Source organism: Seriola dumerili, unplaced genomic scaffold, assembly GCF_002260705.1.
Source record: "Seriola dumerili isolate Sdu_G_001 unplaced genomic scaffold, Sdu_1.0 BDQW01000822.1, whole genome shotgun sequence".
Lineage (NCBI taxonomy): Eukaryota > Metazoa > Chordata > Actinopteri > Carangiformes > Carangidae > Seriola > Seriola dumerili.
The window spans coordinates 712,516-727,712 of record NW_019175077.1 but is presented as its reverse complement, the minus strand read 5'-3'; the positions used below and the strand labels follow the sequence as shown (position 1 = coordinate 727,712).

At 39.8% G+C, this 15,197-nt stretch overlaps 1 protein-coding gene across 2 annotated transcripts in view; it reads left to right on the top strand.

Annotated features, from left to right (window-relative positions):
• The window catches only part of cntnap2 (contactin associated protein like 2), a 342,845-nt gene that overhangs the window by 297,478 nt on the left and 30,170 nt on the right, over positions 1 to 15,197 (top strand). For both annotated transcript variants that reach the window (XM_022766257.1, XM_022766258.1), the window contains exons 20-22: positions 4,767 to 5,003; positions 10,133 to 10,366; positions 11,113 to 11,246. In XM_022766257.1, the coding sequence (XP_022621978.1) occupies positions 4,767 to 5,003; positions 10,133 to 10,366; positions 11,113 to 11,246 (605 nt within the window). The remainder of the gene's footprint in view (positions 1 to 4,766; positions 5,004 to 10,132; positions 10,367 to 11,112; positions 11,247 to 15,197) is intronic.

Below are 15,197 nucleotides of genomic sequence, written 5' to 3'. Positions count from 1 at the left end.
TGATACAATTCTAGAAACACAAAAAAAATTGTGAAGGATATAGAGATAGAGAAGGAGAATAGTTGAACAGCCACAGATCGACAGCACTTTCTCATATCTGATTTCTAATCCCTGGTTAATCCTTATTTGAGGATTGCTTGGGGAAGTTACAGTGTGACACACAGGAAGTGACACAGCCACTAAAGGGAAGTGGTTTAGATTTGGCCTCTGACACCAGGAAAAGATAGAGATTGTTTTGTGTTTGATGGAGAGATTTGGAAAGAGTAGTAGGGGGAGCCTGCAGGTATCAAGATTTTGTCTCAACTTTCCCGATTCTTGCTTGTAATGGAACATCCTGCCACTTCATACATTGTGTCTGATTGATATTTATGTGGCTGTTTGAAGGTAGTGAGGTAGAAAAAACTATGCGAACCAAAAACCTAAAAAGAATACAACTTGGAATAATAAATGAATAATATAATATAAAAGATGCTAGCCCTAGAAATTCAGTTTGGATGATTCTACATAAGCACACAGTGGACAACTGCTATAGAGCAGTGTCGGACAGACTGTCAGGAGCAGTGGGTGGCCAGGATCATTGTGCTGCTGTGAACTGTCAACTTGACCAGCAACAATATAACAAGCAGGAATGAGTTGATGCAGCTCAGGTGGGACTCTCACGCCTGGGTCACACCGCTTATATCTCACCTGCGTGTGACAGCTACCTCGCTGAACTGTCGCGGCTGGCGCCCAAGTGTGTGTCCACGCTGCCAGTGTTGCTGCTGCAGAGCTGCTCCCAACAGCCAGATCTTTAGACACTGAGTTTGCTTTTGATAATGGCCATCAATAATAGAATGTTTGATTTAATTTCATTATATGAAAAGTGAAGAGTGTTAAGGCTCATTCGAGGTTGTTCACCACACACGAAAACTACTGCCCACCACCTGATGTTCTGTCAACCTGTTCACATAATACAATTAAAGACTACTCTGCTGTAACTGTATAGTACACATGTGGCCTCCACTTTCTCCATTAATGACATGCAACTGCTAAAACAGTTAAAATTATATATACTGTATATTTATATTTAAACATTTTTTTTTTCATATTTGTTGGTCAGTCACAATTTTTTTATTTTTTTTATTATGTATATTTATTATGGCTAACTTTCCACCCAGATTAAGGTAGTCACCAAATTCACAGCTAGTCTGGCACCCATCACATCAGTAAATGGAGTTATCGTACAAAATCAGGTGGTCTGCGTGAACAGGGTGGTCTGGGATGGAGTCAAACTCCCAGCCTGAATTATTGTTTCAGTGTGCTCCTGCATTATTTTGCTCACCTGGGTCTCATATCTGTCTCTGTATCATCTCCTTCTCACTTTCTCAATCAATATGCTCCTCATCAAGCATTTGATTGCTTTAGTGTTTACTGCATGGTGGCTCATTTGCTCTAATGGCCTCGAGAGTAAATGTTATACCATCAGCCTGCTGTCATTTACTTCACACTGTTAACTTTTAGCTCTCCAATTCACTTCATACATGCACATAACTATAAATCTTGCAACATTTTATTCATTTAATGTAACCATCTGTTCTTTTGATTTCCCTCTTGATTAAGGCACACTGTCACACTTTTTTATGATTTTGCATGTTTTTGCTCACTTCTCTCACGGTCGGATTGTTTTGTCTTTCTTTTCTACTTCGGTCTTTCTTTTCCTTGCCTCTGTCACCACGGATCACCATCTTGCTTGTTGCCGCTCACTGCATGTGTGTGACCCCTGTCACAGGGAAACCAGCCTCGCTCACCTGCCAAGACAGTAGGTAACATTTAATGAGTGCATGGACATGTCTCAGTGACGTTGACTCAGAAACATCAAATTCAATTTACAGTGCACACCAAAACACATGTAAGAAGCCAAGAACTCACCTACGGTTCAAACTGTGTGTTTCGTTGCATCTAATTCAGTTCCAGCTCCTGGTAATTAAAAGTTTAGCCAGAATTAATCTTCTAAAATGTGATTGCTCATGCTATTGAGCTGCTACTTTTGGTGATTCATATTACACATTAACAGAAAGGTATGAGGAATTATGAAATGACATTTAGACAAGATGAAACAAAATACTAAATATTAATCCCATTCTAAAGTGTAGACCCAATAAACATGGTGTGGGTAAACACTGTATTCAGGATTTCTTCAGTGTTGAGCTGTAAACAGAAAATAACAGGACGTACCACCATTCTATTACACAATGGTAATGGAAGAACAGGAAGAACAGCAGTGCAGCAGATGTGCAGCCTGTTGGTATAAATGGGGGATTTATCTGCACGATTGGATCAGGCTTTCAAATGAGGAGTCCCGATACACACTGTACTTGCGTACCTTATGTCTATTCCCTCAGCTGTATGCAGTATATAAGTGCATATGGCGAGTTTATTCATTAGTTCATCATTACTCAGTGAAGTAGAATCCTCACAAACACATCCACACAAAGTGAAGGTCAAAAGATCAAATTTTATGACTGCTCTTTTAATTAGGAATTTGGCTGTTGCAAATTTTGTGTGTGTGTGTGTGTTTGTGCTTGTGTGCACTGTATATAGCCTACTGAATATAAAATGTTTCCTCATTAGCACATCATTATAGAGTAACGACTGTGAAGATTCTCAGCAATCTAGGTCCTCTCATCCGAAAGCCTTTTTGAGTTCTACTGAATTTCAGTTCTACTGAAGAAGCAGAATTGAAGAAAGCTTCCAGATGAGAAGTGAAACGTCTTCAAGAACCTCAAGCAAGCACAGTTCCCTTCATATAGCACTTAGAAATTATAGAGTAGCATACCCTTGAGCCACACACATCACACCTCAAAATAACTAGGTGCAAATATGTGTGCGTTTGTGTGTGTTTCACTGCTGTTACCGCAAATGTGTCTGAATCTCAGTCATGTACAGATGTGCTTATCTGTCTTGTGTATGTGTGTGTATTATGGAGACTGACCAACACTTGATTTTTAAGGCTAATACTAATATTGATATTAAGATAAGTAAAAATCTGATGGCATATCACCCAATAAACACAATAAACATTTTTTGATAAATTTGGTTGCAACAAAGAGTATTTTACCAATGGAATATTCAGTAAGTTTAACAAAAGGTACAGTGTAGTAAACTGCTCTGAAACCTGAATTATTCTAAGTAATGACAATTAGATAAACACAAAATAAAATATTTACTGGAATTTTGATTACAACAACAAAACAACACCAACAAAAGATTGCAACATTTTTAATTTGCATCTGCCATCATATTCACCAAAATGAATATATCTGTGTTAAGCCTATATTGACTTCAGTCAGTATCAGTCAGGCTCTGTTAAACACCATTTGTGAGTTTTACAGAAGCTGTGTGTGTGTGTGTGTGTGTGTGTGTGTGTGTGTGCGCGCATATGTGTGTGTGTGTGTATGCGCGCATATGTGTACTTGTGTACGTGTTTACCCTGGTCTCCACAGGCCTCAGAGCCTGCTGTCCGTTCAATCAGGCTGATTTAGACCTGGGTAAACAGGTGGCAGAAACCTCCAGCCAATCAGTGGAACAACATAGATTAATTAACAGGTCTACTAAAAGTCAAATCCTTTGTGGGACTGGAAAGTGGAGAAAGCGTGTGAAAGACCTGCTGAATCCTGATCTGTGAATAATGTAGTGGCTGGAGAGAATGTACATTTATTAATCATTTTATTGTGTGTGTGTGTGTGTGTGTGTGTGTGTGTGTGTGTGTGTGTGTGTGTGTGTGTGTGTGTGTGTGTGTGTGTGTGTGTGTGTGTGTGCGCGCGTGTGCGCGTGCGTGTGTGTGTGCATGTTCTACCTGTGTGGCTAAGCTGGCAGATGTGTGTGTGTGTGTGTGTGTGTGTGTGTGTGTGTGAGGATGGTGCCGAGGGAGGAAACTGTGTGAGTGAGTATATGCTCAGATCTCCTTAACATGTCTTCTTGAATGGATACTTTTCTGTAATCCAAAAGATGCAATTGAGAGGTTTTAATAACTGAAATGCCCCTCGGCTCTTGTTAATGATAGTGTGTATGAGTGTGCACACATACTAGTGTGTGTATCCAGACAGTGTAGCCATCCTCTGTGGGTGTGCTTGTGTACGTTCGAATCTATACCTGTGGGTGTATGTTTATGAGTGAGTTTATTGCCATAGTCATTTAGGTGCACATTAATCTATTTAACACCCCTACTCTGTCCAAGTTAATGGGTAGTTAGACTGTAATGGTGCAAGGCCAAAATGACGATGGAAGCACTTTAGAGGAATGGCTATCGACACCCTAAGGCTAAGCATTAATGCTCATATTGACTCATTCAAATCAGGTACGCCGTGTGTGGTCTGTTTTAAATGCGTGTGTAATATGTAGCTTACATGCATTCATTCATCCATTTGCCTGTGTTTGCTTGTGAGATGTTCATTAAGACACAGTGTTCATTAGGCTGTTCTAATTAGTGAAGAAATCAAACGAGTTGAAGGTTGTTTCAAGAACGGCGTCACAGCCGGAACGATTAACGTGACATCAGTGGCTTCCTCCAGGCGTTAGGATATTAACGTTTCCAAAAGAGATTAAAAAAGAGCCTCTTGCATTCAAAATGACTTCTGTGACTCTGACTTCCATTTGTCCTCCCCTCCTTCTCTTTATTTGTTTTCTTTCTTTTTTCACTTATTTCCCCAATGCTGCATATCCTTGCTACACTGACGCCACCTCCCTCCATTTCTGTGTTTTCCCTCCTTCCCTCCCCTGCTACTCAGGTGCGGCAGGGGGACAGAGGGGGTTCCTGGGCTGTATCAGAGCCCTACGGATGAACGGCATCACCCTAGACCTTGAAGAGAGGGCCATGGTCACGCCTGGGGTCAAGCCCGGTTGCCAAGGCCACTGCACCAGTTTTGGGATGTATTGCCGCAATGGAGGGAAGTGTGTGGAGAGGTATAACGGCTACTTGTGTGACTGCACCTCTACTGCCTATGACGGCCCATTCTGCACCAGAGGTAAGAGGCATTTTAGGTAAGATTATGTCATTCTCTAATTGAATAGGTAGATCATTGGACTGTAAATGCCATTGAGAGTGTGTTGTACTGCTCTTCATCTTCAAAACTTCAACTGCAAGACAAAGTGATCTCTCCTGTTGTGGACTTTCAGGGTTTTCTTTATGTCAGATTGTGTTTCCCTGTTGCCATCTCTGCAGGGTTTTTTTTACAGTTCACTAAGCTATCTAACAGTAGCAGACAGGTGAAAATATGAATATATATTTTTTTTCTTTTTATTCCCTTCTTCAAAGCTAACAAACTATCTCTGCTCAGAATTTTAAGATGACACACGGAGCCATAATCTCTCAGCTAACACCTTTCAAACAACTTTAACCGGCATCTTTGTGAAAGCGTGTTATCTTTTGTTCACAATGCCAGAGTCAAATATCACCGGGGTTACTGCTGCACTAGTCATATTTCAATGAGCTTCATTGTCTGTCAACCCACTGTGATTTTTGCTGTGCTCTGTGATTGTCCTCACTTCCTATTCAGTTTGGAGCTGTCGTGTTGAAAGTGTTTGGGCTTATGATAAAAGGCATCGATTGAGAGTGATATTATGCTTACCCACCAATTCTCCCTGACTTTAGAGTGCACTCACTGAATGTTAATACCGTGCAGATCCAGCGCTGAGAGATCAAACCAAAAAAATAAAATGCAAGTCACTTCACTAAGCGAAAAGGTAGCTGTAGATTTTTGAAGTTCAGAGATGATAAAATGTCACACTGTAACTCTGCGTCTGCACTGTTGTATATTCCTAAACCATCATATTTGTTTCATAGGGATTCATTAGATACACTATTAAAGTTCTACTTCCCGAAACAAGTTTTCATAAAATGCTCAGGGGAGGAGAGCAGCAGTGCTGTCAGAGGCTTTCTGCTAGCTCCCAGTCAGAGTTGATCCCCGACACGTGAATTAATTTGTTTCCTAAAGCCGAATAGTGTTTTTTCCCTGTGCACTTGGCAGGGGGGTGACAAGATGACAGAAAAGCAGAGTGTGTGTGTGTGTGTGTGTGTCAGAGTGTGTGTGGTTTGGAAGAGGGTGACAGTGTGTGGTGATATGCTAGTGTAAGACATGAAAAGACCTCCTCTGAATTCTGTCATAACCAATCAGGCATTTCAGGATTTAGAGAATAGAGATTACTGTCTGTGTGAGGGTGTGTGTGTGTGTGTGTGTGTGTGTTTGTGTGTGTTTATGTGTCCATCTGTGTGTATGTCAGAAAAAAAAAGAGAGGCAAACAAAGGGAGAGAGCACACCCTTGTGTCTGTTTGTTTTTGTGCATGGCCTGTGACGCTCCTCTTCCTCCTCCGTCTCTTCTTTTCTTCCCTTTCACTCTCTGCTTCCGGTTCTCATCTACTTTGTTCGCCTTTCTCTCCTCCTGTTTCCCTCACTATTCACACATGTCCTGTCTTTTTTCTTCTCATATCCTTTCTATCTCCTCTCCCTTTTATAAGTTTCATCCCTTCATCTTCTTGCTTCTCTTTGTTCTACTCTGCTGCCTTTCTAAAATCTTCTGTTTTTTGCCATATCCATGTTCACTTGTTTCTTCACCTTTATCTACTCCTCCCCTCTATTTCCCCTTCTCTATCTCTAAATCTACTCTTCCTTCTATTCTCTTTTTTTCCAGTCTCCTTTTTGCTTCTCTTACTCTCTCCTCTTTCTCTTTTCTCATGTGTTTCTCTACTTGTGGTTTCTCCTTCCTCTTGTTCTCCCCCTCTTCTCCTTCCCCTCTGCCCCCCTGCTCTGCCTCTCCTCTTTGTCCCCTTCCTCTCGTTTTACTCTCCCCCCTCTCAATTTCCATTTCTTCCTTGCCACTTCTGTTTTCAGCTTTCTTTCTCTCCTGCTCCGAATCCCTACCCTTCTCTCCCTGTAATCTCTCCCTATCCACCCAGTGAGTGAAAAATGCATGAAGCCAGCCATAATTGCATAGTGCATTTCCATTGTATCCATATTTACACACTGCTCAGGGGACCCTGCTGTATTATTATTATACACTCTCATTCTTCTGCTTTCCTGCCTTTGAGGGTCACATGGAGCCAGCGTGCACATGTACATACATACGTAGACACACGCACACAAACTCACAAAAACAAATTCCCTTTCTAAAACTTTTTCACACACTGACAAAAAAAAAACACACACAAACATAAAGAGCCTCTGACCTGGGGCAGAGTTTTCTAATTCCTTCTTATGCTTCCAGACAATTGTTTGTGTTGCTGCTGGGCAGCTAGTCTGAGTCTCGCTTCGATTTTTCTCAGCAGGACAGAGAAGGTGGACACAGGTTTCTTGTAGGCCCCACATAATCTACAATTTGTATGAATTAAAATACAATTTTAAGTGTCTAACATTTTTAGTCAACAAACTGGCAAGATTGAGGTCCGTTGCAAGTTCAAGTTCAGACTTAATCTTGTTATAATGTAGGCGTTTACCGGAGATTCAGGCGATTAAAATTAAAACAGGTTGCATCAAAAACAGGTTTTTACAAAGGATTGACAGTTAAGTACATACATACATTTAATATGGTTTAATACATCATTTGTCCCCCAAAAAAGTAATTTTTTGGAGGTTAGCTAGATGAATCAAACTAACCAAGTTAACATTAGCTTGCTAATATGACACGTTTAGAGCGAAGAGTAAAATAGCTATGTTAATAGAGAATGTCTGTCCTAACACTTTAATTATGATTAAAGATTAAAGATTTTTAAATGCATTTCACAAAAATAACACAACAACCAATTAAAGTTAGCCAGATTGACACAATCAGATATTTCCTGCTCATTCTAAATTACATGAATGACAATAACACTAAATAAAACAAAGTATTACCGACATTTGAAAAGGATTATCAGTCAAGTGTAATGGGTTGTTGCCTCTGAAACTCATTTTTGGAAGTTACAGTCTGCTGCATCTTGTGATGCTACAGTGATTCCCTCCGTATGTAGTTGATTGCTCTTGACTTTCACTACAGATGTTTCTTAGCAATTCATTTAGACATTAATAAAATCTTAACTAGCTAAGACATTTCTTAAGTTTTAATAGGGCAACCTGATTTAGTCAGTCATTAGTTTGAAACTTGCGAATAGTTAGGAAGAACTTCACAAACGTAGTAATAGTTTCACAGATAGCTGGTGCGGCCCTATCCAGAACCTGAAGAGTGTCGTTTGAACTACAAAAAAGACCCTGTGCTGTATCCTCTCTGCATCTGAACATTATAGGTAGAGGAGGTTAATTTAGGTTAATTTTAGTCCATTTTGGTTCATTCAATATTGTCTCTGTTTAGCACCTTGTAAACTATCCTGACCCCAACATGCATGGTACTTTTCTTCCAACATAAACCCAGCTATAGGTCTGATTTCTCCTTTTGTCAGTTTAACAAAATATAAAACTGCCAGGAGCCCAGCATATAAGAAAAATGACACAGGCCCCTACACAAATTACAAATCTTTAGTGATAATCATTCAAAATATTATCATAGAGCAGTTCAAGGTTGTAAAAAATAGTGTTTCACTATTTATAAAATAAAGCAGAAAAATGTAAGAAATAAAACAATTACATTAGATTGATTTTATTCCAGCTTGTTTTTTGTGTTGTTTTTATTAAAATAGCATGCATGTCTGAAAATCACTGAAAATATAAATAATTCACAGTCTTAAAAAATTCTTCCAAAAGGTTTACATATATAAATGAGACTCTGTGTGAAAGCTCCAGATCAGCATTTTCAACTGGTTTGTCTATACATGATATATAAAGCTACTATAAATAAAACATGCTCAGTTGAAAAAAGCAATAAAGTCAATAGCTGAGGTAAAAAGGCTAACTAAATTTTGTGTGATGTCACTTGTCCATGGTAAGCTGTACTGAAGCTTGTCACATTGTTTGTTTATTCACAGACTATTTTGTAACTGATTTAAGGAATTCAATCAAGCATTTTTTTGCTCGGACGGAGATACTGCGCTTTGTCGAATTTAAGCCTGATTCGGTTAATACTCAGCAGCAGGAATCTCGACAGACACTGAACATTCAGCTATTTGAAAACTTCACAAGCTCTCAGGATGGTTAACACAGAACAATTGGTAAAATGGGTCTCCCCAGACTCCCAAAGCTTGAAACTACATCAGTGCACAGCAGAATGGAGGATAAAATTGTGGTATAGTTGAATGGAGGCGAGGATTTGCCTATACACCAATACCAGTCAGGGAACTTGCCCATTTTCTAGTAATAAGCCTTCTATTAAATTTAAGTAATGTAGCTTGAAGTATTTATTGTACTGTGTCCGGTGGGAGACGATGGGTGAAGTGAAGCCTTAAAATAAGATGCATAAATGTGTTCACTTAGTATTCCTGTCTCGAAAGGGGAGTAGTTATATATTTTCACTGCTGCCACAGAGGGAAGGCAAACATGTCAAGGCGTATTCCATAGCATTTACACACACACACAAACACACACACAAACACACACACACACACACACAACCCTAGGCTCTCTGCTTTCCCTGTAACTATTCTCTTTAATTTCACGCATATTGTGCCTTTTATCTCCTTTGTAACTGACACGCGAACATTGTGCAAGCATGCACATACACACAAATAAACAAAAACAAGGAGCATAGCAGAAGTATAGAAAAATAAGGTCCCTTCTTCTCAACACTTGATTACGAGAATCAATAAGCCTTCTGGAATGGCTGGAATATGCCATTAGGTCTGTTAATGTACTGGTAAACAATGTATTGTTCGGTTTCAGATGCTGGAGCACAGCAATTTAACACCCAGTTTACTACTTACCTCCTGAACACAGCCATATTTATGTGTGTGCTTACTTCTCTCTGGCCATATAATATGTCTAGCCTGTTGTGTCTTGGCATGCGTGAGTTTTTGAGCACTTCCCTATGGCTTCTTTTTGATGGAAGGTGTCTTTATTTCTTTTTCTTTTTTTTCTTTCTGTCTTTCTCACTTTGTTTATTTATTTATTTATTTACTTTTTCTCTCTTTCTTTCTTTCTTTCTTTCTTTCTTTCTTTCTTTCTTTCTTTCTTTCTATTATTGCATTTGTGTGTTCACCCACTTGTTTTCTTATTTCTTCTGTTATCTCACCCAGATGTTGGGGGTTTCTTTGAGGCAGGAACGTTGATCAAGTACAACTTCATGTCCGAAGCAGTTGCGGGAGCCAGTAGAGACACAAAGATTACGACGCACCAGCTGACGCCACAAGAAGTGAATCTGACGAAGGAGGATGTCGCTTTCAGTTTCAGCACATCCAGTGCTCCAGCTATTCTGATGTATGTCAGCTCCAAGACGCAGGACTATCTGGCTGTAGTGTTAAGGCAGAATGGTAAGATCCACACACACACATGCAGTTTGTGGAAGATCACAAGTGAGAAGTCTGCTTGGAGTAATGCTTGTTAGTCCTGCAAAGTACATTTTTAAAGGCTGTCCTTGCAGCACAGTTTGGAAAGTTGTATAATCTCCAAAAATCCTCTTCAGTTAGCAGCCTCCCACTGAGCAGCTGACAGGCAGCAAAATGCTTTGATAAAATAGAAGTAATAAAAATTTGACAGTGCCATCTAGCGTTTCAGCAATTGATGTGCACAAATAAAACCAGAAAATACTCACATTGCTCAGGGGTGCTGCGAAAAATTCTTGGCCCTTCTGCTAACGCAGCGCCCTGAGACAGTAAATATATAATCCCCTGTCAAGCTGTGGGTCCTCTGAATCTTTCAGTGTCCCCCCCCCCCCTCTACTCTTCGCCCCCTTTCTCACCATCACTTCAAACAGAAAAGTTTATTTTGGGCTCAAGTGTTTAGTTCAAGAAAGCAGTGGAAGAAAACAATCACGATTATAATGAACAAAATAAATTTAGAAATGTCTTTTGTGTCATCAAGTAGTAATACACTATCTATAGACTTGTCAGCAATCATGTTCTTACAGCCACTGCTTGAGAAATATAGAAAATTCATTTTATTTATTCAGGTATTTATTGATGTGGGCTCATGCCTATTTTAGAGGAGTGGAAAAGAAGTTGTTGGCATTTGTGAGGTTTCATACAAGCAGATCAAACCATCCCCTGTGTGTCTTCAGGTTCAATGCAGGTGCGGTATAACCTGGGAGGTCTGAAGGAGCCATTCACTATTGATGTGGACCAGCGTAACCTGGCCAATGGACAGCCTCATAGCATTAACATGTCCCGTGTCAACAGAAGCATCACCATCCAGGTACAGACCACACACACGTACATCTGAGCCCTCTGCAACACACACACTTTTACTTTCTGCTATCAAGCCCAAAGACTTTAAGTGTCAATTTCAGTATCCTACTTAAAACCATGGAGTGCAGGGGATTGCCGTGTAGCAACATGCACACAAAACACTTTCCATACACATACTCATTCACAAGTACACAATCACACAAGCCCAGATGGTTTGCAATAAGTCAGAGGGGAGTGCAATGTCCTGTTCTGTCGTCTGCTGTGATGAAACAGCTTGTCCTTTGCCACTGTTAATCCACTTCCAGTAGACAGCCTAAGTATAGCAACAGAGAGAATGCATCGATCTGTGTGTGTGTTCGTATGAGTGCACGGCGCTGTGTGTGCTGGTATTTAAGTGTGTGCATGCGTGTGAGACAGAGCGGGGAGCGTGAATGTTTGCGCATGACAATGTGTTTGTTTGTATATAGTTGTGTGTATCTGTGTGTGTTTGTTCCGGTGCTCTTGATTTTTGTGCAGCTAAACAGCTTTGTGCAGATCAATACAGCCAAGCCTCAGTCAGTAGCTGTCAAGGATGGAGAGAGAATTCAGCTAAACTATTATATGCTTTGTTCAGGGCTAAAATGCCCAGATTTCGCTGCAGGCTGCGATTTAAGGAGGACTCTAAGTGGATGGAAGCCACCTATAAAACCTATTTATTGGTTGCATCCAGGTCGGAATAAATTTGTATTTGCATGGGCAGTTTATGGTTTGCCAACAAAAAGGTTGCTTTTTATAATGACAATCAAACAGAAAAATTGTGAACAGTTTGTTTATGCATTTCCTCCTGTAGAATTTGTAATTTGAATGCCATGTTTGCAGATCCTGTAGTTTGTATCATTTCTGCACACTTGGACTTCTGTGTTCTAAGTGTCACGCATTATAACTTAGATTCAAACGATATACAGTACATCCACATAGTAAAAGAGTCAGATATTCACTTGTGGAGAGCTCACCTCACCCAGAGCTCACCCAAGTTGCCAAAAGAATGAATGGTGTTGTCTAGAGCCACTGACTCACCTCCTCTAACAGAACTGCTGAACTGTGAGGGGAGCTTCATTTGTATAATTTTGTATAAACTTGTTATTAATATTCCAACTATTTGCTTACATTCCGCATTGTTTATTCTCTAAGGATTGTGATACTTACGCTGACATAACCTGTAATTTCCCTTTTGGCCTCAATGAAATTACATCTTATCTGCATTATTATCTTATTCATGGTATCCTCATGGATTACGATCCATGAAAGAAACACTTCCAATTATCTGTAACCCAGGTGTACATCACCTCTATTTTAAGAATCACTGCAGAGAAAAAGGGGGCGCCTTCTGACTAGAGTTTATTTGATTAGATGTAATTGAGAAAGTAAAACGTTTCAGCAGCATGTAACTGGAAAAAAGGAATTAAAGGGAACAGTAAAGTAAACAAGAATAAAAAACATAACCAATCACTGTATTTCCACATTAGAACAAATTAAGTATGTATATGAAGCATGAAAAGACTTTTTTCCTGCATTAGTCTTAGGACATAAGATAGAGAAATATAGAGAGACATTGCGCGACAGTGAATATTTTATTGGTTCTGTGATCCAGATGCGACTCTTTCATGCGATAATTACAGGTGCATTACAGCCCCTTTACTGTTGTTTTCATTAAGGTGAAATAAAATGTTGGCCAGAATGAATCACACTACACTTGCAAACCAAATAATCACTGCACCTCCTCTCCTACATACTGTAAGTCTTTAGCCCTCTCTCTCTGTCTCTCTCTCTCTCTCTCTCTCTCTAAATGTACATGGAGCAATTACCTCATCCATACTGGAATCTCATTACCTACATTCACACACTACAGTGAAAAATTCTGACAGCAAGAAAATTAAACTGAAACATCCAATGGAAATCATTCTCTTTTTCTGTGCAAATCACAACCTGCAGCCGCTGATCACTCCGCTGGGAGCACTTGAACATAACACATCCCTTTTTACTGGCACAGAAAGTGATTGGAGCAACTGCGAGATTCGTTGCTCATCACTCACACACATACTTGATTGCAGCTTAGTTATGTCTAGATTGGAGATATCGATGTTCAGCCCAGTGTTCAGTGTGTGACTGAACTATTAACTATCAAATGCATATCCCCAGTTAACCACTCCCCATGTGCCCAGGCTGTACTCCAAATAACAATCCTTTGAATCTCTTTGTCACATAATGATACGCACAGCACTTAAACATTAGAGAGTGTTAAGAGAATTAAGAGGAACACTGATGGACATGATGTGGTAATTTGGATTTAAGAATAAAAGAAATCAGTAAAGGAACTGTGGGGGAGGATAGAGAGAGAGAAAATAGATGAGGTTTACAGATAGGGCATGAAAAGAAGAGCCTGAAGGTGTGTTAACGAAGATAACTTTGATGAGTAAAACTTTTTCATGTTGCTTGACTGCCTCGGGGCTCTTTTAAAGGTACAAACATGCACTTAATATCCACCCATAAACAGATGTGGACATGCATACCAACAGACGTGCATGCACAAATGAGATTTTGTCAGGTCAACTCACTACACAGGCTTCACACTGCTACACTACAAAATCAACATTATTCAAATTCATCTGTCCACCGCACTTTTCTTCATACCTCCTACCACCTCACTTCTCACACATCCCTGAGGGCTTTTAGTAATATTTTTTTTATTCTGATCAAGCAACCACAACTGTACTCACACTCACACTAATGAGATACGAGGAACAGGATAAATTCAGCTCTGGACAACAACAACAGAAGCAAGACTCGGCAGTGAGTGGGTAGCACCAACAGGTGTTATCAGTCGGTCTGCCAGTATTGCATTGCATTGCACACAGAAAAGTTGTTAATTATCAGACAGCATTTTGAACCATATTAATAAAAAAAATGTATTTCATTGTGTTTCCTAACAGACCCAGATTCAGGAGCAATAGGCATGTTTTGCCGCTCGAGGTGGAAATCACAAGTCACTTGTCATTCCGTTCAGTTCAAAAATTCATAGTCACTGACAATGTAGCTTTTTTTCCATAAGCCAAAGAATCACATCACGATGCAAATGCACTTCAGTACATACATAAGCAAGTGAACGCATCAACGGTCAAAGGCACAAACGCATCATTGTGATTGCACTGTTCAGGAACGATTCAGACTGTCGTCAGTTCGGTAGTATGTTCAGTCTGGTGCTAGTCCAAGTTCAGTTCAATACAAAACTAGCCAATACAAGCACTTATCAGACTCATCAGATTCAAATTTTTTTCTGCAGGTTTCACAGCCTTTTCATAGGTTTGCAACATGGAAGTAATGTACTGTGCATTATGGCTGAGCTGACAAAAGCACACTCTCATGAGTGACAAGCTCCACTGCTAAAAGTTACTGATTCATTCAGTATCAATGGTGATTTAGTATAGTCAGTTCCGTTTTAAGATTCATTGTAAAAGGTTTGTTTGTAAATGTGCTGAACACCTCTATTTGCCACCTGATGTGTTAATTCAACTAAAGCAGCTATAATCAATACTTAAGGGGTAGAGAATCATCACCCAACTGCAGTTCCTCTCAGCTCTATGATGCTTTATTGCATCTCTCAGCCATTGTTTTGGTTTTACAGCCTTCAACTTTACTGTTCTCGATCACTCTCAAGGCTCTGAAACTATAGTTTGTGGATATAGCAGGCAGCTGTTTTTACTGAAAAAGCTCTAAAACCCACTGTACACTGCCAACCCAATACCAAACAGCAATGAGACAAAGTGTCCACCAACAAAGAGTTGATGGAGACTAAAAACAGAGCTACAACATTGAACTTAAAGTCAGTAGGTGGATACAAACTACACATTCTCAATCCCAATTTATCACATATGGATGCTTGGTCAGGACCCCTTGGCGTCACTTATTTCACATTATTTTT